Source organism: Saccostrea echinata, unplaced genomic scaffold (genome assembly GCF_033153115.1).
Source record: "Saccostrea echinata isolate AGI-Se365-2 ecotype Australia unplaced genomic scaffold, CSIRO_AGI_Sech_v1 ptg000009l, whole genome shotgun sequence".
In the NCBI taxonomy this organism is placed as follows: Eukaryota; Metazoa; Mollusca; class Bivalvia; order Ostreida; family Ostreidae; genus Saccostrea; species Saccostrea echinata.
Window position 1 is genome coordinate 10226237 of NW_026889758.1, and position 27216 is coordinate 10253452.

Genomic DNA, 27216 nt, shown 5'->3' on the forward strand with positions numbered 1-27216 from the left:
AAATTTTCGATTTATTTGATCTCCTCCTGTGACGACCGGAAGTGACGGCATACGGATTTAAACATATTCTGAAAGTTTGAGGTCTTAATCTTTTACCGTTTCTGAGATATCGTCCGGACATGATCTCTTTTGAAAAAACGGAAATTGGACATATCTGACGACCGGAAGTGAATTTTGCAAAATCCTTGAAAATGTTTTTAGTTTATTTTATTTGTCATAATCCCTGAAAGTTTCAGGAAAATCCATCAAGCCATCTCTGAGAAATCGCTTGGACAAAATACAGAAAAAAAATAATAATAATAATAAACAGTAGAATCACTATAAGGTCTTCCGTCTGAAACGGAAGACCTTAACTAGATACTTATTGCCTAGGCAATAACAGGTCTTCCGTTTTCTTGACTTCTTCGGGAAAAAAAAACACAATTTTGCCAATAAGATTACTCTAAATAATTAACAAAAGTTATCTCAAGGCTTCCAAAGATATATAAATACAAATAAAAACAAACGGAATTACTTTCCTGTTTTCTTTACGTAATTCGTCATGAACGAAAGTGCTCCAAACGAATAAATTGTTCATTCTACACCTTAATTATTCACAACTGATCCTCCCTAAAAGTTTCCATGAAAAACTACTCATGTTTGAGACAACTTCCGATTTTCGGTTGGCACTTCCAGTGATAACAAATTGCATGGTTATGGTCTATCTAACATCCGCATTTGCCAAACATATCTGTAAAAAGAAAAAAAACTGTAACAATTCCCTTTTCTGCATCGCTTCCTGTCACGACCGGAAGTGACGGCAACGTACGATTTTTACATGATGTAGATAAACTGAGGACTGACTATCAGTTCTGAAAGTTTTAGACTTCAGCAATGTACTGTTTCTGAGCAATTTGGTGAACAAAATCTCAATTTGAGGACAGAAAAACACGCGACCGGAAGTGCATTTTCATAAGATGATTTACGTCAAACTAGACAATTGCAATCTCAATAACATACATAAAAATCATTTCAAAAAACTTTATCTATAAGCGATACTTTTAGGAAAGTTAAAAATCCCAATTACATAGTTTTCTCTTATAACCGGAAGTTGTCGTATTTTGTTTCCAGTGAGACCAACACATATAGAAACCGCGAAAGAGATTCAATTATATGATGCAAGTTTTATTTCAAAAGAGAAAAGTTGAATTTTTTTATTTCTTTGATCACTTCCTGTGACGACCGGAAGTGACGGCTGAAGCTATTAACCTAAATGGTTTTGTGTACTCATTAAGTTCTATTACTCATATGTTTGGTGTCTTAATCTCTTACCGTTTCTGAGATCTCACTTTGACAAGTTCTTATTTTGCGGACAGTAAAACATGCGACCGGAAGTGAATATTACCAAGATATTTGAGGTTACTCTAGACATTTGCAGTCTAAATAACATATCTAAAAATCATTTCAAATACTTCATCTATAAGCGATATTTATTGGAAAGTAAAATACTCAAATTATGTAGTTTTTCTCTTATAACCGGAAGTTGACGTTTCTGTTTCCAGTGGGACTAACATATTTCGAAACTGTAAAACAGATGCAATAATGCGATGCAAGATTTAATTAAAATAAGAAAAGATGAAATTTTCGATTTCTTTGATCTCCTCCTGTGACGACCGGGAGTGACAGCTGACGGATTTAAACATATTCTGCAAACGTACTTGTCATGATCTATAATCCCTGAAAGTTTGAGGTCTTAATCTTTTACCGTTTCTGAGATATCGTCCGGACATGATCTCTTTTGGAAAAACGGAAATTGGACATATCTGACGACCGGAAGTGAATTTTGCAAATTCCTTCAAAATGTTTTTAGTCTATTTTATTTGTCATAATCCCTGAAAGTTTCAAGAAAATCCATCGACCCATCTCTGAGAAATCGCTTGGACAAAAAACGGGAAAAAATAATAATAATAATAAACAGTAGAATCACTATAAGGTCTTCCGTCTGAAACGGAAGACCTTAATAATAAAAATAATAATAATAACTAGATACTTATTGCCTAGGCAATAACAGGTCTTCCGTTTTCTTGACTTCTTTGAAAAAAAAACACAATCTTCTCAATAAGATTACTCTAAATAAATAACAAAAGTTATCTCAAGGCTTCCAAAGATATGTAAATACAGATAAAAACAAAGGGAATTACTTTTCTGTTTTCTTTATATACTTCGTCATGAACGAAAGTGCTCCAAACGAATTAAATGTTCATTCTACACCTAAATTATTCACTACCGATCATCCCTAAAAGCTTCCATGAAAAACTACTCATGTTTGAGACAACTTCTTGTTTTTCGGTTGGAACTTCCAATGAAAATAATTTGCATGGTCATTGTCTATCTAACATCTGCATTAGCCTAACATTTCTGTAAAACGAAAAAAAACTTTAAAAATTAACTTTTTTGCATCGCTTCCTGTCACGACCGGAAGTGACGGCAACGTACGATTTTTACATGATGTAGATAAACCAGTGACTGACTATCAGTTCTGAAAGTTTTAGACTTCATTTATATACTGTTTTTGAGCAATTAGGTGAACAAAATCTCAATTTGAGGACAGAAAAACACGCGACCGGAAGTGCATTTTCTTAAGATGGTTGACTTCACACTAGATAATTGCAGTCTCAATAACATATGTAAAAATCATTTCAAAAACTTTATCAATAAGTGATATTTTCGGGAAAGTTAAAAATACCGATTAAATAGTTTCCCTCTCATATCCGGAAGTTGTCGTCATTTTTTTCAAGTGAGACCAACACATATAGAAACTGTGAAAGAGATTCAATTATATGATGCAAGTTTTATTTCAAAAGAGAAAAGTTTAAATTTTTGATTTCTTTGATCACTTCCTGCAGCGACCGGAAGTGACGGCTGACGCTATTAACCCAAAGGGTTTTGCCTACTCATTAAGTTCTATTAATTATATAAGTTTGGTGTCTTAATCTCTTACCGTTTCTGAGATCTCACTTTGACAAGTTCTTATTTTGCGGACAGTAAAACACGCGACCGGAAGTAAATTTTACCAAGATATTTGACGTTACTCTAGACATTTGCAGTCTAAATAACATATCTTAAAATCATTTCAAATACTTCATCTATAAGCGATATTTATGGGAAAGTAAAATACTCAAATTATGTAGTTTTTCGCTTATAACCGGAAGTTGACGTTTTTGTTTCCGGTGGGACCAACATATTTCGAAACTGCAAAACAGATGCAATAATGTCATGCAAAATTTAATCAAAAAAAGAAAAGTTGAAATTTTCGATTTCTTTGATCACTTCCTGTGACGACCGGAAGTGACGGCTGACGGATTTAGACATGTTCCACAAACGTACTTGTCATGATCTATAATCCCTGAAAGTTTGAGGTCTTAATCTTTTACCGTTTCTGAGAAAACGTCCGGGCATGAACTCTTTTGAAAAAACGGAAATCGGACATATCTGACGACCGGAAGTGAATTTTGCAAAATCCTTAAAAATGTTTTTAGTTTATTTAATTTTACATAATGCCTGAAAGTTTCAAGAAAATCCATAGAGCCATCTCTGAGAAATCGCTTGGACAAAAAATGGGAAAAAAATAATAATAATAATAATAACTAGATACTTATTGCCTAGGCAATAACAGGTCTTCCGTTTTCTTGACTTCTTTGAAAAACAAACAGAATCTTCTCAATAAGATTACTCTAAATAATTAACAAAAGTTATCTCAAGGCTTCCAAAGATATGTAAATACAAGTAAAAACAAACGGAATTACTTTCCTGTTTTCTTTATGTACTTCGTCGTGAACGAAAGTGCTCCAAACGAATAAAATGTTCATTCTACACCTAAATTATTCACAACTGATCATCCTTAAAAGTTTCCATGAAAAACTACTCATGTTTGAGACAACTTCCGGGTTTTCGGTTGGCACTTCCGGTGAAAATAATTTGCATGGTTATGGTCTACCTAACATTCGCATTAGCCAAACATTTCTGTAAAAAGAAGAAAAAACTTTAAAAATTCACTTTTTTCATCGCTTCCTGTCACTACCGGAAGTGACGGCAACGTACGATTTTTACATGATGTAGATAAACTGAGGACTGACTATTAGTTCTGAAAGTTTTAGACTTCAGCAATGTACTGTTTCTGAGCAATTTGGTGAACAAAATCTCAATTTGAGGACAGAAAAACACGCGACCGGAAGTGCATTTTCATAAGATGGTTATCGTCACACTAGGCAATTGCAGCCTCAATAAAATATATGAAAACCATTTCAAAGACTTTATATATAAGCAATATTTTTGGGAAAGTTAAAAATCCCAATTACATAGTTTTCTCTTATAACCGGAAGTTGTCGTTTTTTGTTTCCAGTGAGACCAACACATATAGAAACTGTGAAAGAGATTCAATTATATGATGCCAATTTTATTTCAAAAGATAAAAGATAAAATTTTTGATTTCTTTGATCACTTCCTGTGACGACCGGAAGTGACGGCTGACGCTCTTAACCCAAAGGGTTTTGCCTACTCATTAAGTTCTAATACTCATATAAGTTTGGTGTCTTAATCTCTTACCGTTTTTGAGATCTCACTTTGACAAGTTCTTATTTTGCGGACAGTAAAACACGCGACCGGAAGTGAATTTTACCAAGATATTTGACGTTACTCTAGACATTAGCAGTCTAAATAACATATCTAAAAATCATTTCAAATACTTCATCTATAAGCGATATTTATGGGAAAGTAAAATGCTCAAATTATGTAGTTTTTCGCTTATAACCGGAAGTTGACGTTTCTGTTTCCGGTGGGACCAACATATTTCGAAACCACAAAACAGATGCAATAATGTCATGCAAGATTTAATCAAAAACAGAAAAGTTAAAATTTTTGATTTCTTTGATCACTTTCTGTGACGAACGGAAGTGACAGCTGACGGATCTAAAGATATTCCACAAACCTACTTGTCATGGTCTATAATCCCTGAAAGTTTGGTGTCTTAATCTTTTACCGTTTCTGAGAAAACGTCCGGACATGAACTCTTTTGAAAAAACGGAAATCGGACATATCTGACGACCGGAAGTGAATTTTGCAAAATCCTTAAAAATGTTTTTAGTTTATTTAATTCTACATAATCCCTGAAAGTTTCAAGAAAATCCATCGAGACATCTCTGAGAAATCGCTTGGACAAAAAATGGGAAAAAAATAATAATAATAATAATAACTAGAAACTCATTACTAGTAATGAGAAGGTCTTCCATTATACCACTTCCTGTTTGCATGAACATGTCTTTTCCAACATCGGTATTGGATTGAAACTTATGTAAAAACAAAATAACTTAAAAAATACTTTTTTGCTTCGTTTCCTGTCACGACCGTAAGTAATGACGACACACGATTTTTACAAGAAGCAAATGAACTGATGACTGACTATAAGTCCTGAAAGTTTTAGACTTCAGTCTTTTACTGTTGCCGAACAATTGTGAGAAAAAATTCAAATTTTGAGGACAGGAAAACACACGACCGGAAGTGAACTGAATGAAAATCTCTGAATTTTCTCTTGACTTTTGCAGTATCTACAGCATGTGTAAAAAACATTTCAAATACTTACTCGTATCTATAAGTGATATTTATGAGAAAGTTAAACCACGAAATAACGTAGTTTATCTCCTAAAACCCGAAGTTTAAAGTTCTTTTCCGGTGGAATCTAACATATTTCAAAACAGCGAAAGGGAAGCAAGAAAGTGAGGAAAGTTTTAATTTTAAAAAGAAAAGTTGAAATTTTCGATTTCTTCGATCACTTCCTGTGATGACCGGAAGTGACGGCTGACGCTTTTAACCCTATGTGTTTTGCCTTCTCACCAAGTTTTATTACTCCTATAAGTTTAGTGTCTTACTTTCATGCCATTTCCGAGATATCGCTGAAATAACTTTTCATTTTGAGGACAAGAAAACACGAGACCGGAAGTGAACTTTACTAAGATATTTCACGTCACTCTAGACATCTGCAGTCTCAATAACATATATAAAAATCATTTAAAGAACACTATCTATAAGCGATATGTTGGGGAAAATTCAAAACCCCTATTATGTAGTTTTTCTCTTATAACCGGAAGTTGTCGTTTTTTGTTTCCGGTGGAACCAACACATATCGTAACTGTGAAAAAGATACAATTATATGATGCAAGTCTTATTCCAAAAGAGAAAAGTTGAAATTTTTGATTTCTTTGATCACTTCCTGTGACGACCGGAAGTGACGACTGACGCTCTTTACCCAAATGGTTTTGTCTACTTCTCAAGGTCTAATACTCCTATAATTTGGTGTCTAAATCTCTTACAATTTCTGAGATCTCACTCGGACAAGTTCTCATTTTGCGGACATTTAATCGCGCGACCGGAAGTGAATTTTACCAAGATATTTGACGTTACTCTAGACATTTGCAGTCTTGATAACATATTCAAAAATCAGTTCAAATACGTTATATATAAAAAATATTTATGGGAAAGTAAAATACTCAAATTATGCAGTTTTTCGCTTATAGCCGGAAGTTGACGTTTTTGTTTCCAGTGGGACTAACATATTTCGAATCTACAAATAAGATGCAACAATGTGATGAAAGAAAAAATCGAAAAAGGAAAGTTGAAAATTTTGATTTCTTTGATCTCCTCCTGTGACGACCGGAAGTGACGGCTGACGGATTTAAACATATTCTGCAAACATACTAGTCATGATCTATAATCCCTGAAAGTTTGAGGTCTTAATCTTTTACCGTTTCTGAGATATCGTCCGGACATGATCTCTTTTGAAAAAACGGAAATTGGACATATCTGACGACCGGAAGTGAATTTTGCAAAATCCTTAAAAATGTTTTTAGTTTATTTTATTTTTCATAATCCCTGAAAGTTTCAAGAAATCCATTGAGCCATCTCTGAGAAATCGCTTGGACAAAAAACGGGAAAAAAATAATAATAATAACTAGAAACTCATTGCGAGCAATGAGAGGTCTTCCGTCCGATTCTGAAAATAAAAACGAAAATTGAAGCTGAAAAAGTGATAAACGAAATTCAGACACTCTGAGATTTAACACTGGTCGTCGGCGTGAAAATCCAATGTGTTAAGCATTAACCATTCACTTTTTTGCATCACTTCCTATCACGACCGGAAGTAACGGCGATACAAGATTTTCTCACGATTCAAATAAACTGATGACTGACTATCAGTCCTGAAAGTTTTAGGCTTCAGTCGTTTACTGTTGCCGAGCAATATTGTGAGAACAAATTCTAATTCTGGGGAAGATAAACACGCGATCGGAAGTGAATTTTATAAAAATTTCTGACTTTTCTCTAGACATTTGCAGTAACTACAACATACATAAAATTATTTCAAGCACTTTATCGATAAGCAATATTAATGAGAAAGTATATTTTTATATATTTTTTTATAATATAAAAATATTGCATTTTATCTCCTAAAACCGGAAATTGACGTTTTTGTTTCCGATGGAATTTAACATATTTCAAAACAGAAAAGAGATGCAATAAAGTGATGCAAGTTTTAATTTAAAAAAGAAAAGTTGAAATTTTTGATTTCTTTGATCACTTCCTGTAGCAAGCGGAAGTGATGACTAACGCGTTTAACCCAAATGGTTTCGTCTTCTCCTCAAAGTCTATTATTCATAAAAGATTGGTGTTTTAATCTTTTACCTGTTTTTGAGATCTCGCTCATATTTCTCATTTTGAAGTCAGGAAAACACGCGACCGGAAGTAAATCATTGAAAGATAATTAAGGTTACTCTAGACATTTGCAGTCTGAATAACATATTTAAAATTTATTTCAAATACTTTATCTATAAATAATATTTATGGGAAAGTAAAATACTCAAATTATTTAGTTTTTGTCTTATAACCGGAAGTTGTCGTTTTTGTTTCCGGTGGGACCAACATCTTTCGAATCTGCGAAAAAGATGCAATAAAGTGATGTAATTTTTAATTAAAAAAAAGAAAAGTTGAAATTTTCGAATTTTTTGATCACTTCCTGTAACGACCGGAAGTGACGGCTGACGCTCTGAACCCCAATGGTTTTGCGTACATCTTAAGGTCTGTTGCTCATATAAGTTTGGTGTCTTAATCTCTTACCGTATTCGAGATCTTGCTCAGACAACTTCTTATCTTGAGGACAGAAAAACACACGACCGGAAGTGAATTTTACAAAGATATTTGACGTTACTCTAGACATTTGCAGTCTGAATAACATATTTAGAAATCATTTCAAATACTTTATCTACAAAAGACATTAATGGGAAAGAAAAACACTCAAATTTTGTAGTTTTTCTCTTATAACCGGAAGACGTTGACGTTGTTTCTTGGGACCAACATATTTCGAAACTACAAAAGAGATCTAATAAAATTTAATATGGGTCTTTAAAAAGATTTTTTATTTATGAAAAAAAAGAGCACAGAATTCACAAAGAGAAAAAAAAGTTCAACATCATTGATAAAGATGAAAACGTAAATTTAAGCAAAAAAATCAGATTTAGTCGGGATTAAACCAAGATCGGCTGCCCAAAAACAGCTAGGTTCACTTTATGCATAAAATAGCCCTGTAGATATACCAATTTATTGACTAACACTTTATGCTCCATTTTAAACATGAAGATGAAGTAGAGACTTAGTGCTTTCGTTTCCTATTAAAAGTTTTCTCCTTAAAGCCAAGGTCTTGGAAAACAGGCTTCATGGAATTGCAATGTTCTTGAATTTTAAGAAAAACAAGTATATTTAAGTACTTTCACAGAAGAGAAATAATATGTGCGCACCCTCTGATCTGAAAAATAAAACAGGTTTTGTAATCCTCAGAAATAGTACTATCATTTAATAGTTGCATATTTAAGATCAGAGGTTACGCCCTATATTAAATATCGAAAAATAGCTTTAAAAATTGGCTGTTTTGTAGAAATTTTCAGGATATGAGGAAAATGACGCATTTCATGACGTCTTAATGCATATGCAAGCCAGAAAATTACGTCATTTTTTATAGATACGCAGTCATCAAAGGTCTAAATGAAATTTAATGCATTGTCAACTAAAACGAAGCAGTTTCAGTTTTTCTGAGTTCACAGGGCCAAAAAAGGCCCTAAGTGAACCTTGTTCTTTAATATTGAAACCACTACACTAGCGCAATGTACCAGCCATCATCGATGTTTACCTTGCACTCTTTCCCTGAAGTAACGAGTGTCAGACAGGTTAATTTTTTTTCTTCTAGTGTGGAATTATAGGATGAAAATTAGCCAGCTAAATTTTGTGCAAGTGCTAATAGATTTACATCGGATTTGTTACTTGAGTTTTAACAATAACTGATAGCAGAGAAAATAATCTGTTACTAATAAAAACTAAAAAAAAAAAACTATTGTGTTTACTTCCTTTTTTCTTTATGCATTCAACTTTCTATTCTATGCAATTCCAAATACAGACATGTCCGTGTAATCTTTTTCTGTACTTCTACACTACTGCATCAGACCATTTGTGAAAGGCGGGTCACGATACATTATTTCGCGCCAAACTTCACGAGTAAATCTTCGCGCCTTTTCTTTGAAATGTGTCTTCAATTGAATAAGTGTACGTGATAGCTTCAATGAAATTAAAAAAATATATGTTGCTATAGCCTGATTTTCGAGCCTAAGAATGTTTATTTATCACACTGTACATATAACATATCGTATACGGGCAAGTAACATAAAGGCAGCGCTAAGTTTTCTTACACATTTCATATTCCTCTTTACCCCCAAAGTGGATTATTCCAATTAGTGAAACATTAATGAAAAGACTGGAATGTTTTGCAACAAAACACGTCTCGCCATATGACGCTTAAGGAATCTGATACCTATTATGTTTGGTAACTTGCATCTATAAAGGAATATAACCCTACTAAAATCAAAGAAAAATATTGAAAAACGTAAAAGTTGAAAAAATTGACTTTTTAAATTCGCTTCCGGTAGCGACCAGAAGTACTCACGACGCACGAAAAGGCAAACCCGCATATCTACAAGTCATGTTCTATGCTCTCCAACAAGTCTCCAGTTCATAACTTTAGCCGTTCTTTAGATCTCGCGGGGATAAAATTTCATTTCAAAATCAGAAAAATGTCCATAACTTGGAACCGGAAGCGAATTTCTCCGAAATTCTTTCAAATGTAACAATGGCATTTCATAGCGCATTATCCCTGAAAGTTTGATGAAATACCACTGAATAGTTCTCGAGATATTGCGTGCACAAAATTTGACTAAAAAATCTATTTTTAAAATGTCTTCTGGTGGACAGTTTTAAAAACAAATTAAAAATTACGCATGACAATAAGAGTTTCTATTACCCCTATAAAAATCAAAGAAAAATATTGAAAAACCAAAAAGTTGAAAAAATTGACTTTTTAAATTCGCTTCCGGTAGCGACCGGAAGTACTCACGACGCACGAAAAGGCAAACCCGCATATTTAAAAGTCATGTTCTATGCTCTCCAACAAGTCTCCAGTTCATATCTATAGCCGTTCTTTAGATCTCGCGCGGATAAAATTTCATTTCAAAATCAGAAAAATGTCCATAACTTGGAACCGGAAGAGAATTTCTCCAAAACTCTTTCAAATGTAACAATGGCATTTGAAAGCGCATTATCCCTGAAAGTTTGATGAAAAACCACTGAATAGTTCTCGAGATATTGCGTGCACAAAATTTGTCTAAAAAATAAGAATAATAATAATAATAATAATAATAATAATAATAATAAGAAACAGTAGAATCACTATAAGGTCTTCCGTGAAGACGGAAGACCTTAATAAACAGTAGAATCACTATAAGGTCTTCCGTCTGAAACGGAAGACCTTAATAAACAGTACAATCACTATAAGGTCTTCCGACTGAAACGGAAGACCTTAATAAGAAACAGAGTAAAAACAATATGTTCCCAAACTCCGTTTGGGGAACATAATAATAATCTTCATTAAGAATGCAAAATCACGAAAGCCATGGAATTCAAAATATATCCAGCCAAAATTGATATCTGAATTCCTGTACAGTTTCAATCCATTAAGTGTTTGTGTACCCTATATGTTCTTTTAACTTTTATTATCTATATAATTTATCTAATGTGCTCATATTTTATAAGTAAGAACAAAATTAGAAATAGTTAGAAATATTTCATATCTGACGTTTAATATTTCTATGGTTTCACAGATGATAATAACTTTTTGCACCCTTTTGAAAAAAAATCTTTTCTGCCAACTACTATTATTTTCTTCTCCAAAAGAAAAAAAACTGCCCAAAAGAAATCTGTACAAATGAAAAGTAACTCAAAATAAATTCTATAATATAATAAATATAATAAGTAATAAATCCACCATCATTATCATAAAAAACCCACTTTATTAATTGTTTTGTAAAGTGCATGTTTTTTAATTCTATGTTTATCATTAAAACTGTATCTAACAAGTAAGGGAATTTTCCAAGGCTAAAGTGTTTATTAAAAAAATCATTAACTAAATTAAAAAAGAACATATATCTTAATGATTCTATCAACATTTTCTAAATTATAATCAAGGACAGTTGTGCTGTTTATTGTTGTATTGTTATATTATATTTTCAGTTCTTTTGATTGTGTAATTTCTTATTTTTTAATGCCTTAATCCTGTAAAAAATTTCAAATTCGTATATTTTTCGTTATATTTGTGTAAAAATCTTCCAATCTATGTGCAATTTTTACCGACATGTGCAGTTTTATTTCACTCATGTATATTTTTCAACAAGCTCGTGTATAAAATCGCGATCGTTGTGCAGAAAATGCTTTTGACATGCCATAACTTTTCTACGATTTATACAACCATTCTTCACGATAAATTAAAGAACAGGATTTTAGACATCAACAGCAATGAAATATATGGAGAGAACAAACAGTATTCAAGCTCAAAAGTCCATTCAAACAATACAAATCAGGAGCAAAACAAACACGGACCTCTAAAACATCAGAGGTGGGATCAGGTGCCATGGAGGAGTGAGCATCCACTGTCGACCGATCACACCCGCCATGTGCTCCTTGTCATAATCAGGAAATAACAATACGACAATTGCCAAGTACGACAACTGAAAAGTAGGTCACCGTGACCTACTTTTGAAATTTCATGGTTATTGATTATTATTTTAAATAATTTATTCCACGGGTGGGTTTAACAAAGGTCATACAGGTAAATAGCTCTCGCTTGCTAAACATTGAACTTTTCACACATTTTTAATATTTTAAGTACAAGCCTAATCTTGTACAAATTTCCTACTTCCACACAAGTTTTATAAATGTATAATGCGTTTTTTGTCATTCGCACAGGTTTGTACAACGTTATGCTGACAGTAAACAAAAGCTTTGAAATGAATGACCGTCCTCGATTTACCATAGAAAATCACGAATGTCGGCTGACCCCTACCATATTGTATTGCTTTGCTCTTTGTATATTCATGAATTTTACCCATAAAATGGTTTAGATATCAATTAAAAGGGGAGGAAATAAGCACCTCCTTCAAATTTACCTGGTCTTAGAACCCCTGTCAATCATCTGAAATTAAGCCTTGGATTGGATACTTGGATTTGATTGATATTTAGTTTTCTGCTGTTGTGTATATCTTGTGTACCTTGTCTGGAGCTTGTACCGACCATCGAATTTACATTCAGGCTTTTGATGCCTACCGCAAATGCCAACGTGATAAAGAAGCAATCAAGGCATTTTTTAATTCATAAGAATATGCCATAAATATAATCATTTTGTCAAATAATTAAATAAATGATAAGAAAAATCATGCTTATATATTAAAATTGTAATTTAAAAAGGGGGATTTTATTTCACGATTACAATCGATAATTCTAATTTGTCAAAACATAATTTAACTGACGTACATTTATTCTACCTTAACAAAATATACCGACCCGCGTTTGAAATATCATAGAATTAAATAAAATCATTTTTTAAAACAAGTATGACAACATTGTAATATTGCTGAAGTGAAACTTTATAAGACAAATACGTGTCGCTTTTCTTCAAGACATGGTGGCGAAGTTACAGTATCATAACCAGTTTTAGAAGAGAAATTATTCGGATTATAACATCTTGCTTTGCATATAATATTTGAAATTATGAATCCCGAAGGAAAAAAGTACAATGCAGGTGATTCAATTCCCGTTTCACCTATAGCTGTCGGGGGAATCACCCCCGGTCCAAAGCCCTGGCCATTTTTACAGACAATGCGTCATGGATTAAAATCACGTAGGAATTATCTTCTAAAAATATTTATTGAGTTTATTATATTGCTACACAATTTAGCCTCCAAACAGCGTTTTTGAGTTTTATTATTTCTGAGAGACTTATTTATGACTCACTTTCTTTCGTATAAATTGCGTACACGACGTGCAATTTGAATTACTTCCCTTTGTGTCGCCAGCTTACAACGACAAATTTTGGTCCTATAATATTCGTTATAACATATGAAATTAGATAACAAACATACAGTATAATTGAAATTGTCAAATTATTAAAAAAGATTAATTTTAAAAGAAAGAATTTGAGTAGGATACTGTCCGCAACAAAAACATTTCGCATGCTTTATTTCAGAATTTTACGGTCAACATTTCAATTGAACTACACAAGAAAAACAATGACTTCATTTTACTATGTCGTAGTAAAACGTATACAGGTAATACATTCAGGTAACATCCTGTGTATAAAGGTAGGTATACACAAGCTAGCGTCGTTTCCTCGGGGCTTCTCACCCGCTTCGATTAAGCTCCACCCCACACCAAACTTACCTGAGGAAAACCGACCGGTTGAAAACCTCGGCCTTTAATGATCTGAGATGAAAAATTATGCTTATTTTGATTTTTCATTTTTTTCACATTTTACCGGGGCCCATAAGTGCACTCGTTCTTTTCATATCTTGTGATTGGTCATCTACAAAATTACTTTGTTATGAAAATTATTCTGATTCTACATGCAAATGCTCTGAAGTTGATATAAAAAAAGATGCTTAAGTTCCTCATCGACAATATCTATGTAGTCGTAGGAGACCAGATTTTCCAACAATATGTTCGAAAACCGATAGGCACTTATTATGCTCTTTTATTACCCGACCTGTTTTATATTCCTATGAAGCAGAATTTATTCAAAGCCTTCTTCATGAGAAGAAAAAACTCTTGCTATGGCCTTCAATTCATCATAAGATATATCGACGACGTTTTATCAATTAAAAATAGTTTTTTTCATTCATATTCGACTCGATATATATCCCAGTGAGCTCAAAACAAAAGACACTACAGATTCTGCTACATCTGTTTCATATTTGGATGTTTAACTGACTATAGACGGTAATGGTCTACTAATATCTAAACTGTATGACAAACAGGTTGATTTGAGCTTTTCCATCTTAAACTTTTCTTACTTATATAGTAATATTCCAACATCATAATTATGGTGTTTATGTATAATTATGGTGTTTATAATTCCGAATGTAAATCTTATACGGTACCAATTTTGATGCAGCAGATGCGCATTTCGACAAACAATGTATCTTCAGTGATGCTCATGCCGAAACGTTGGAAATTCGAAATATGTAAATTAAAAAAAAAACTTCAAAGAGCTGAAAAAGTGGGAGGGAGAGTACAAAGACTGACTGATTTGATATGCAAGAGCACGCTCTGGATACAAAACTTTTGTAACCGAGGCAAGTGATAATTAAGTTGATGTTACCAAGATTTCATCAAATTCAGCTTTTCCCAAAATTCTACGGTCTTTATGTCCTTATTTTTAAATAACACCCTATCGTTGGGTCGTAGTTGGTCTGGCATGTTTCATACCGTTTGTTAGGCCATTGTTTTGTCGCCTGCAGAGCAGAGCGCCACTAAGAGGATCACTTTACCCGGCATCCATCTTTCTCTCCGTCCGTCCAGCTGTCTGTCCGTCTGTCACACCTTATATCTCCAGAACTGTAATAGATATGGATTTGATATTTTACACATATATTACTTGGCACTATGGCTTTCGTGAAATACCATTGTTGTCGACCTTGTGATTTTTGAACTTGATCTATGACCTTCTTTTCAAATAGTTCACAGAGCCGATAGACAGCTTATTGTTGACATGTGTACTGTTTGTCAAAAGACATTAATAAAAAGTATCAGAGTGACAGTCCACTTGACCTTGAACTTTGGCCTCCTGGGAGGCAGACTTACTTTCGATTACTGGCATATACATGTATATCATATGTTTATGAGTTTGTGACACTGTACTTTGAAACTGTATATAAACCACACAAAATGAAATTTGAGTGATATGAAAATGCATGGGGAGTGATATGAAAATGCATGGGGATCGGTACACTAAAATAGATTGTATTTCAAATAAAGTTGAAGACTGACAATTGCAGTAATAGCTGACCATTCTTAGATTATTTACATCTTTAATGATGCTATAAAGTAGGCGACACATGCGTTCCTTGGACACTCTTTTTTTTTTTTTTTTTTTTTTTTTTGTTTTTTTAAAGAACAAGGTACAGTTTCAATACAAATCTTGCCCTGTGTTTTTCTTAAAAATGAAAGTGATGTAAAAAATTAAAACTTGTGCTTTCTGAATCATTGAAGTTACATGCAGAAAGATCATACAAATCATTTTTCTCACATGACCTTTTAAATGCCAACTGTGACGTCATAAACTTGTGCATTTTCCCGTATTTTCTTAAAAGTTGCAGAAGACACCAATTTTCAATGGAATTTTCTTTCAGATAATATTGTCCACAGGCATCGCCCACAAAGATTTTGAGATATGTGTTTTTTCAAAGAATTTTACACAACATATCCGAAAATTAAAGTGGGCGATGGCTGTGGACATTATTTTCTTAAGAAAAATAACCATTGAAATGGGTCCTTTTGAGGCTTTTTCTGTTTGAAATAGAGAAATGCATCAAATTAATGACGTCAAATTTCCAGAATGGTAATCCTTCATGCCATATTCTTTTCTGATTTATCACAGCCATATACTCAACTAATATTTAAGCCAGTTTCAAAACTTTTTGAAAACATTAAATTTTTAGGGCACAATAAAGCTAAAACTGTACCTTCTTCTTTGACTTCGGAGTGTTCCGTCTACCTGATCAACACATAGAGCGCACGGTGGTGTGACTGCATGGGATGTTTACTCCTCTTAGACATCTGATCCCACCTGGTGTTTGCAGGGATCTGTGTTTTTGCCCTGTTCATGATTCGTTTTATTAATTTACAGAGATTATGAGATTGATCACTGTTCGTTAACTTAACCTTTTACATTAAATTGGAATATGTGTAGAGTTTAAAGGAAATTGAATTTAATTTTCTGAAAATGTCAATTTTTGTCCTTTTATAGAATGCACATAATTATCTATTTTTGAAAAGGCCGTTTCAAGGACTTAAGAGAACCTTGCAAGAAATTAAAGATTTCAGCTTCAATCTTCTTTTGTGACGTACTTACTTCAAGAGTTATTATTTCTGGCTAAGAGAAGGGAATTCTTGAAATGGTTTAAACAATAAAAAGATTTGGCTGTAATTTAAAGGAATCAAAATTGTTTACTCACTTCATTTCAAGAAATCAAGATAAACAAAATTGATTAAATACACAAAAAATATCAACAGTAAAATTAAGAATACTCTGGTTTCCCTATACCTTTTGGCTTAACACAAAAGAACGTTAGTCATAAAAAATAAATATCTTGTCAACACTTTCAAAATTAAAGGTTCATTGATAACTCTTACTGGGATAAATGACCTTTACTCTTGTAAAAAAAATTGTCGATTAAAAAAAAAGCCAAGTTTTGCCAGACAAGGCGTGCTGAACAATATTGTATGCATTTTACTTTTCTATCAGATTTCTTCTGGAAAATAATTCGGGTTAAAGGAAAAAAAAATTATTTGAGTGAACAAATTTGAGTTGGTACAATGTATATGATATCTTGGAGTTGTATAACTTGCAAGACATAATGTTATATCAGAAACTTTTACAAATCAAATAGCACTTGAATGATTTATCGTTATGCGAAGGTTGTTAGAAAAGTTCACGGACAAGTTCTATAATAGTGAATGCGCTAATTGCATGAAACCAGCAAAACTCTTTAGATAAAAACAATATGTATTTTCCAATAAATATGCAAAGATTTGGTGTTTTCCTTTAAAAATATACAGCTAATAGATATTATTAACAAAAACATTGTTCATGGAGCATGCCACTTTTTTGCACGTTTACATTGCACAGACATTTAAAAAAAAAATTAAATTAAAAGTTGTACCGTTGAAGCATATAAAGATATATGATATTTCACCAGTCGCTACAATAATTATGAAAAGTCATTTGGCGAAATTTTTAATTAAATTGGAGGGGATATGACTGAAGGGGATATTGATCATCTAATTATAGATGATCAATGCGTAAAAACAAAATCAAGAATGACAACGTCTTTGAACGTCTTGGAGCACCGAAATATATTGAAAAATAATGTGTGCAAACAGGGAAATGCCCGAAAGAGACAAAATTTTTCAGATGCTGCTGGAGATTGCCTAACATACCCAGGACCAAAGTATTCAAAAGGTAGTAACTTTGTAAGAATGGAAGGATTGATATTTTTTATGATCAACGCCTGTGATACCCAAAACCTCACGTATCGCACGGACGTCGCACCTATGAGTTTTGCGTTGTTTCCATGCCTGATCGCTTACGTTAATTTTAATATTTCACTAATATCCACAAAATACGCACAAAAACATTTTAAGAAAAGAACCGTTTTAATATAAATATTTAATTTTTTAGTACGAAAAAGACATGAAAAGTCTATAGAACTGAAAGATATCTAGAACTGTGAAAATGCTTTAGAGGTTTGAATTCAGATTGCCACGTCACCTAACGACGTGATTTCTCATTGAATCCTATGACCGCACAGAAAAAATCATTGTAGATTTTCAAAATTTTAATAAATGGACCTCATTTTTTACATACTAATACACATAAAATAAGAATTTAATCATACATACTTCATACTTCAAAGCACACAATAAAATTTTTCGTAAATCAATGTGTCCGCGCACTCTTCTAACAACCCTCGTACATCCTTGTGTAAACGAGCATGTCAAAAGGTATTTATAAGTCTTTAAAAAATTATACAACCTGAAGTTTAATTATCCAATAAACTATATGATATTAACTTGTTATTGTCTGGTAGAAAAATATACATAAGGACGACAATAAGATTATGAATGTAGTGAGGGCTAAGCTCTGACAAATGTGTCTTTCCTGATGGAAGCTCGAATTACTAGATAAAAGTATTTTTGGAGAGAAAATTATAAAATATAAAGGTGAATATATTGAGTTCATCTAAACCATAGGGTATGTGCCTTATTACCTCTGGAAGAAATCCAAAGTCATTGAAGTATTAGTGAATAGAATTAACTTATATTGAAACCAGAAGTAGCATTTTGAATGTATTTCACAGAAATTTGTATTTCTAGTTACCATGGTAACACTTCACAAAAATCAAAAACTGATTAACAGAATTATTTATCTCAGTGTAGTCTACTTGTGTGCCAAGTAATATTGAAATCAAGCCGAAACTATTATAATAGGAGAAGTAGCGTTTTAAAAGAATTTCACAGAAATTTGTATTTCTTGTAACCATGGCAACACTATTCATCAAAATCTAATGCACTAAGTTATGTATCTTAGTGTAGTCTACTTGTGTGCCAAGTTATATTGAGATCAAATCAAAACTATGTAGGAGGAGTAGTGTTTAAAGGAATATCACAGAAATTTCTATTTTTAGTAATGAAATATATGGAGATAACGAACAGTATTCAAGCTCAAAAGTCCATTAAACAATACGCCGTGCGCTCCTTGTCATGATCGGGAAATAACGGGAAAATCCGTCGACAATTCAGTTTGTAAATAATGGAATAACAATTAGTACGAAAAACGTCAGTCAGCATTTGACTCAATGATAAGTTGTATTTGCTGACAAGGTCAATGTATCGACCATAGAACTTACGAAATGATGACTTTAAACGAGACTGCTAAAATTCTTGTTTCAGCAACTTGTTTGTCAATAATTTACCTCGTTATAGAAATTGTACATAAGTAGAGCATGCTCTTGCGTATCGAATCAACTGAGAGATATAAACCCCGTATGCAGGTGATGAAGGTATATTGCTGCATAAGTAAGGGAAGTTGACGATTGAAAAGTTAAAGTCATCACGTTTGCCATTAACGTCTTTTTCAAGTAAAATATCCAAATATGAAACAGATGTATCAGACTCTGTGGTATCTTTTATCTCAAGCTCATCAGGATATATCGTATCGACATAAGAATGGAAATAACCACTGTTAATTGACAATATGTCGTCGATATATCTAAATGTCGAGTTGAAAACCACAGCAAGGGTTTTCTTCTTTTCACGTATAAGATTTTGGACAAATTCTGCTTCATATGAATACAAAAATAGGTCTGCTAATAACGGAGCGCAATTGGTACCCATGGGAATTCCAATAGATTGTTGGAAGACCTGGTCTCCAAAAGCCACATAGATATTGTCAATCAGAAATTCAAGCATCTTTTTAATGTCAACTTCAGAGTACTTGTGAGTACAATCAGAATGTTTTTTAACAAAATAAGTTTGCAAATGACCAATGACAAGGTAAGTAAATTTACGTCTTCCATTTTTATTGAAAAAGCAGCTGTCAATGATATCAAAAAGCTTGGACTTTAATTTATGATGGGGAATGGTTGTGTATAAAGTTGAAAAGTCGTAAGTTTTCAAGCTGTTGATTTTGGTAAAATCTTGTGATTTCAAATTTTCCAAAAGTTCCTTGGAATTCTTAAGTATCCACATCTGGTTTACACCACTTCTCGAATATATTGTTGCACAGTATTCTTGAAGTTTCTCCCTCACTACTGTTGATATCTTAGTGAGGAATAGAAAGAGGCTTGGTTGAACATTTACTGGAACCCGCTATGTAACTTTGTTTGTAAGGATTTTTATGAATTTCGGAATCCAATATAGATATGGTAATTCAAATTCATTTTGGTTGTTTGGAATATTAAAAAATATTCAAAACTGACATATGATTTTAAAGAACTTCTTCCTTAGAAAGGGAACTATGAGTATAAGTTGGATAACCACTTGTAGAATTAAATCCAAGTTCCTCTAAAATACATTTAATATAATGAGCCTTACAAACAAGGACAATATTGTTATTTGCTTTGTCAGCAGGGACCAGCACGTACTGATCATGTAATCTATCTAATTCTTTTTTCACTTCTGGATTATTGAATACAGAAGGATAGATGGTTCTCATATTGCCCCTCAATCTTTTAATGCGCGATTTTAACATACATCTGATACATTTAATCCATTCTGACAAAGTGTCAAGGTCTTTATTTTCATGTCTGTTCCATCGCCAGGTGTAATCCTCTACAGAATCCATAATATTTATGAAATTCCGACGCAAGTTGAAGGATCGGGGTTCCCTATATTTAGGACCTTTTAAAATTAGTGATCTAGGGTCCTCATTATTAACTATATTTACGTCACCAGTAAAAACGTGTCCAGCAGGACTATAGTTATAGGGTGAAGAAGAACATGAACACGATGGAGGATTATGCTTCAGATATTCGATATCCAGGCCCTGTAAAGTTTTCTTGTATTTAAAAAGTTTGGAAGCAATAGTCGGTGTATATTTGTAGGAAATACAAGGTGTAGTCTTTAACTTGAAATATGGTGGAATACAAGACTGGACCCTTTTGTGATTAAGAATATTACTTATATTAACCGCGTCAATTCCTTTGTTGGCATATTGAAATTTAAGGAAAAACGGATTGTTTTAGCTGCATTCTCTTCAGTAAAAAGTGGGGGTTTAAAAAGCCTATGATTTGCAATATCCATAATCACAGATCCGAGCCCATATTCTGCTGTCGAGGAATTAAAAAATGGACTTTCCTTGACCTTTCCAAGAAGACTATTTAACAGTTTTAAAGGGACAGAGTAAAGTTTGGGGCGAATATGATCTAGACCTAACTGTTGATTTACGTAAGGTAGTAATGAATCAAAAGAGTTGATCCTTACGTCACGGGTTCGAATCCCACCGTGGGTCTTGGAGACCGGTCCTTCGGATGAGACCGTGTAAACGAAGTCCCGTGTCGCAGTAGGTGCTGGCACGAAAAGGATCCCTCACTGCTGAATGGCCCTGAGTGCCGAGCATACCCGTAGGTCAAAATTTGCAGCTCTTCACCGGCAAGTGGTGGCGTCTCCATATGAGTGAAAAATTCTCGAGAGGGACGTTAAACAACAAACAAACGAAACAGAAATTTCTATTTTTAGTAACCATTGCAACACTGCTCAACAAAATATAAAACCGATGCATTGAATGATGTATCTTAGTGTTGTCTACTTGTGTGCCAAGTTATATTGAAATCAATCCAAAACTGTAGGAGAAGTAGTGTTTTGAGGGAATTTCACATAAATTTCTATTTTCAGTAACCATGGCAACCAACACCGTTAAACAAAATCAAAAACTGATGCACTAAGTTATGTATCTTAATATAGTCACTTGTGTGCCAAGTTATATTGAAATCAGAACAAGACAGTAGCGTTTTGAAAAATTGTTTACAGACAGACAGATTGACGACGGACACCTTACTATCGCATAAGCTCTTCTGGTCTCTGACAAGTAGAACTAAAAGTACACACTTATAATGTACACATTACTTTATTATTGGATAATAGAGGAGTAATGTTTAAGACGAATTTTTTTCCGTTATTTCCCGGTCATGACAAGGAGCACACGGCGGCTGTGACCGGTCGACAGGGGATGCTCATTCCTCCATGACACCTGATCCCATCTCTGATGTTTTAGAGGTCCATGTTTTCTCTGCTCCAAAATTTGTATTGTTTAATGGACTTTTGAGCTTGAATACTTTTCGTTATCTCCATATATTTCAATACTCTAATTTATTACAAATTGTGTAATCTTCTGTTTGTAGATTCCCATTTACAGTAGGTATTGGCACGAAGATCCCTCACTGCTCAACGGCCCTGAGTGCCGAGTATAGGTATAAATTTGCAGCCCTCCACCGGCAGGTAATGACGTCTCCATACGAATGAAAAGGACAACAAACGGTGTACCGGGGTATATTTTTTTTTATATTTAAGTTCAGATCACATTAACTGCATAAACTATCGTCCAATTATAACCCTTAAGTGTGCAGTGATTACAGCTTCCTTAAACGTGCTATAACATTGTTTAAATTTCGTAAAAAAGATTTTTGAATGGTGACGATATGTGAATGAATTTAAAACCCCCCACAAAGCATATCTTTAAATTATAATGATTTGTACTGTCGGGCTTGAACAATAATTGGAGTATTTTGGCAATAATTTTACCGGTTTTTTTTTTTCTTGCTTGAATTTTCCCTCTATGTTGCTTCAAGCAATTTTCGAAAATTAATCATCGCCATACGATCACAACTTTTGAAAGAAATATAGAACGTAACTTGCCCTTTACTTACATTTTACATTTCATCTTACCTTGATATGTACAGCAAAAGTGAATTGAAACTGTAAAATTGTGCCATACTGAATCTTTTTGGAACATCTCAAAAAAGATGTATCATACTAAATACTAGATATGTAGGAGACTACATTTAGAGGAGTTAACGTTTATCTATTTTTATTATTATTATTATTATTATTATTATTTTCTTTTTTTGAGGTCCAAACAAGAAAACAAGACAATATTCACTTTTTATATGCAATTATCTGGTGTAACTGAAATGAAGGTTACTAGCCGTATTCGCCTATATAAACTTCTAATTCACGTGTGCAGATATCATTTATAGATACTTTTATCTATGCTTATTAAGATTAAATTATAAATAACATCCATATAATGCATTTATATTTATCGGTTTTTAAGATCCTAGCCTTAGTTATATCATGAATTTGTATTTTCCGTCAATGGATCTACACATTACAGCTTTCTTGACCACGCGTACTTTATATTACACTGTAATAAATAACAATACAGTATCTATGTCATAATAATAACTTTCATATTACAAAATGTAAAAAAAAAAAAAAAAAAAAAAAAAAAAAAAAAAATCTAAAAACAGGGATTTTTTTTTATTTACAGTGCTTAAAACCCATGTTGTCAAGCATTTTGATTGTAGTTTTTTCTATGTTTTGCTGGTATATATATGGAGCTTGATTGATTTGTCATTTTTTCTAAGAGCATCTTTCCAATCTATTTCTTAGGTGTTAATTGTTTTTATTATCTCGAATCATGATAGATACCCTATCGTTTAATCTGAATAGTGCCGAACAACAATATAACATTTAAATAATTAGCATTCTCATCTAACCTTTCGACATAGAGTTTGCAATGAAGAATAGACATGTGATCTAACGTCATATCAAGGTATTCATCCAATAATAGATGCCTTCCTTAGCCTGCGCAGTTAATTTCAAACGTGTCGTAGGCGCTGAGTGTTCAGAATCCGTTCACATTTCATATAAAATGGTTCACGACTCAGATAAGCTTCTTTAGCACTGTTGATGTCCAAACAATAAGACGATTCTTGAGCATTAGATATGAACTGTTCCATGTTACAGGCATTTGTACATCTTCAGTAGCATCATATAAATTAAGAATGCATTGTCAAACAACAATCAAGTGCCTCGTTTTCCTTGTATTTTTACCTGGAATATTTGCCTTTTTTTGGGAAAAGGAATATAAACAGAGACCGGAGAGACAAACATATACCATTTTGCAAGATTTACTGAAAGGTAAGAACAATTTTTGAATGAAAGTATTTGGCTAAATGTTCCGGCACAAATTTTTATACATAGAGAAGGACAATTATCTATGTCTGTTATTGCAACTAATAGAATGTCATCTGAAATTGACCTTCCTCCAGTTCCATGGCAATGGCAACTATTTTGAATGTTACTTGGTGATTATCATTGCTTTTAATTTTCTGAAAAATGTCCGAGCCAGCTGCAAGGGTTCTTGTGGACAAATTAGTTGGAACAATAACAATATCACCACCTACTACGTTCGGGTTGAAATACATGTAATAAAGCAAAATATGTAATGAGAAAGAATAAATAATTAGATGTGTTGAAAGAGAAGAAAAATTTTATAATATATAGAAAAATACACGAAAATAAACGTTTGTCTAGAGAAGCAAACTTAGGCAACATAGGCTGAGCTGAGGCTATAATGACAATTGTAAACTTGACAGATGTTTAGGAAACCAATCAGAATAGAATTATCAATGTCATATTTTGATATGTATGTATTTAAATTTTGTATTCCATCTCAACTGTTCAATTGCAGAATCAAGGTCCAGGCATTTGTATCCAGAACAAGCTCAATATATCACCACAGTCAAAAGAGGTAATATTTTCTCGAGTTTATATCTTTTGTAGGATATTGCACTTTTGATTTATGTATGGCATTTAAGTCAATTTTTAGGAATCCCATTTCGGACCTATGAAAATATTTTTGAATTCCATATCACGTATTAAAACGAATTTTATTCATTGTATGAATTTTTGGAATTCATTATAACGAATTTAATCTGTTATAACCAATTTATTGAATGCGTTAAAAGAATTCCTTTTTTTTTAAATAACGAATTAAATTCGTTTAAGCGAATTCGACATTTAGAACCTAATAGAAAAATATTGATATATTCGATATAATAAATTTAATGTGTATAACAATTTTGGACGAATGACCTGATAAACAAATCTGTCATATCAAATTTAATTCGTTATATGGAATTTAAAAAATGTTAAATCGAGTTTAATTCGTTGAGACTAATTCGGCAATTCGTTATATCGAATTAGAAATATTTTTTTAGGTTCCTGATAGGTTTCCGTATATTTTAAAGATTCCACAACAATATATCCCAATTGTACGTTTATTGTTCAAGCTTCTTTATTCTTAATAATTAATAATCTGCTTGCAGTTTTCATTATCTCTGTCAAACAAATCATAAGATTATTAATCAAATTGATACAGGTAGATTCCATTTTTGAAAAGGACTTTCTTTTTATTTTAATAAAGTGTCATTTTTCACCAAGAAATAAAAATAATTGTTGAGATATTTAGTTTCTAAAGAACTCATAATTTCACTTGTATCATATCTTCCCCATTCTCTTTTATTGTCTCATAAAACTAAATGGAAAACAAGCCACTTGATATCAGAGATGTATCTTAAGGACATTCCCTCTCTTCTCTCTTTATACTTCAATTACACGAGAAACACAGCAATAAAAGATCCTGCTTCATAATCTGACATTTATGGAGTCTAAAAGAGAACTATCTGGCTTAGGTTATGTATTAATGTCTGATATGAGGGAAAAAACAAATAAATTAATAAAATACAAATTACCTTATTGATACATTTCAAATTTCATACTATTTTACTTTTACTTTTTGATTTGACGGTTTTTTCCCCTCAAATGTTGGATGTAGAGCCTCATACACACAACATTGGATGTATTTAAAGGGACAACTAATATACATGTACATACATGTATAAGATTACTCATCAGTCATCAGCACTTCCAATGAGATATATAACACTCAATATGATTGTGGCCGATATTTTGTGTTGTAATGCTAAACCGATATCCTGGAGGCAAAATCGTACAATTCTACTCTATTTCCTTTTATCTTTTAAAGTTGATTCCGTGTTAGTTGCCAATATTTGAAGCATTTGCTGCAGGTCTGGTCTTTTCGATCCAGATTTCTCCTGTTTGTTCAATTGACCGTGAAAAAAATCTTTCAAGCTATAACATCAGAAAAACACAAAGAGAATAGCAATTTGTTTGATTTGTCATTCCAGGGGACAGATACAGCATTAACGATCTCATCGCTTACCTTAAAGGCATGGTCGGAAGTGACGAAATATACCACACCGGAAAATCGACATATGTTCGTTGGGGAGCAGGGGGCTAGAAGCCAGAGAAAGTATATATCAATGGCAAAATATTTATCACCTGCAAATACACGTAATAGAAATATACTAATTCCGCATCAGTTAGGTTATATGGTCTCCAATTATATCTAGAAAATAAATACGACAGAGAAATGTGCTTTAAAAGTTCATGATGGATTGAAATGATAAGCTATATTTCAGAAAATTTAATTACAGCTAGTGCTTTAGTTCCTAAAAAGTTGAAAAAATTACAAGAGACTGACAGATTCGTAATAAGAATCAATATCATAAATTGTTTATACTTATGATAGCATGAAGAAATAAATTTAAATCAATCACTGATTTACTTTGTTTCAATTTCTCTATCATTGTATATGTGTATACCGTTATATATGCAATGGCATGTCTGATTAACTTTACTCCATATTCTCTATTTCTCCTTATTTATGTAGCAATATTCCGCTATCACCTGAATATAGTGATTGCGTCTCCAAACTTATTCGATACCCAAGAGCATAGCCTGAGTAAGATCAATTTTTAAACCATGCAGCCTACTGACAGATAAGTTGATGTTACATAGATATCAACAATTTCGTTCAAAGTCAGTATTTCGTAAATTTTATGGTCGCTTAACTAGCTTTAATAGCCTTGTTAGCAAATATAACATATCATTGGGTCTTATTTTGACTTACTTATTTCATACCAATTGTTAGCCTTTGTTTTTACATATATATACTTACATTGACTACGGAATTTTTCGTCTACCTGATCCATACATAGGGCTCATCCCGGGTATGACAGGTTAACAGGGGATGCTTACTCCTTATAGGCACCTTATCCCTTCTCTGGAATTTCCCGGGGTCTGTGTTTTATGCCTTGTTGACAGATTTGTATTTTTTGTACATTTTTTAAAGATCGATCACTGTTCGTTATCTTCACTATTTTTATGATATATCACAGGTGAAATAGATGTTTAACTTTCCGGCAACAATAAAACATAATGTTAACGATGGAATAGCACTTAAGGCAAGGATGAGCCAGGAAACCAGGCTAGGAACCCTGGTAGCGAAGGAATTCTGGGAATGTATGTACAGATTTCATTCCGAATTTCCTCTGTTCTTGCACGTTAGTCTATTGAACTCTCTTCGAAAGCAGCGCTTCGCGCTTCTCGTTATAA

General features: G+C 32.9%; 1 protein-coding gene across 1 annotated transcript; it reads left to right on the forward strand.

Moving 5' to 3' along the window:
- The first annotated feature begins 23738 nt into the window (after nt 1-23738).
- LOC133183276 (uncharacterized) lies at nt 23739-26283 on the forward strand. Its single transcript, XM_061318234.1, has 3 exons — nt 23739-23874; nt 24428-24487; nt 25947-26283. The coding sequence occupies exons 1-3, from the start codon at nt 23739-23741 to the stop codon at nt 26057-26059; spliced, it is 309 nt and encodes a 102-aa protein (XP_061174218.1). The 3' UTR covers nt 26060-26283.
- The last annotated feature ends 933 nt before the right edge of the window (nt 26284-27216 follow it).

Bases quoted from the DNA above. Each gene is read 5' to 3' on its own strand.
- LOC133183276 (XM_061318234.1), top strand. From the start codon at position 23,739: ATGCATTGTCAAACAACAATCAAGTGCCTCGTTTTCCTTGTATTTTTA. The intron at 23,875-24,427 runs GTAAGAACAATT...GTTCAATTGCAG, and splicing joins TTTGCAAGATTTACTGAAAG to AATCAAGGTCCAGGCATTTG. The intron at 24,488-25,946 runs GTAATATTTTCT...TTGTCATTCCAG, and splicing joins TATCACCACAGTCAAAAGAG to GGGACAGATACAGCATTAAC.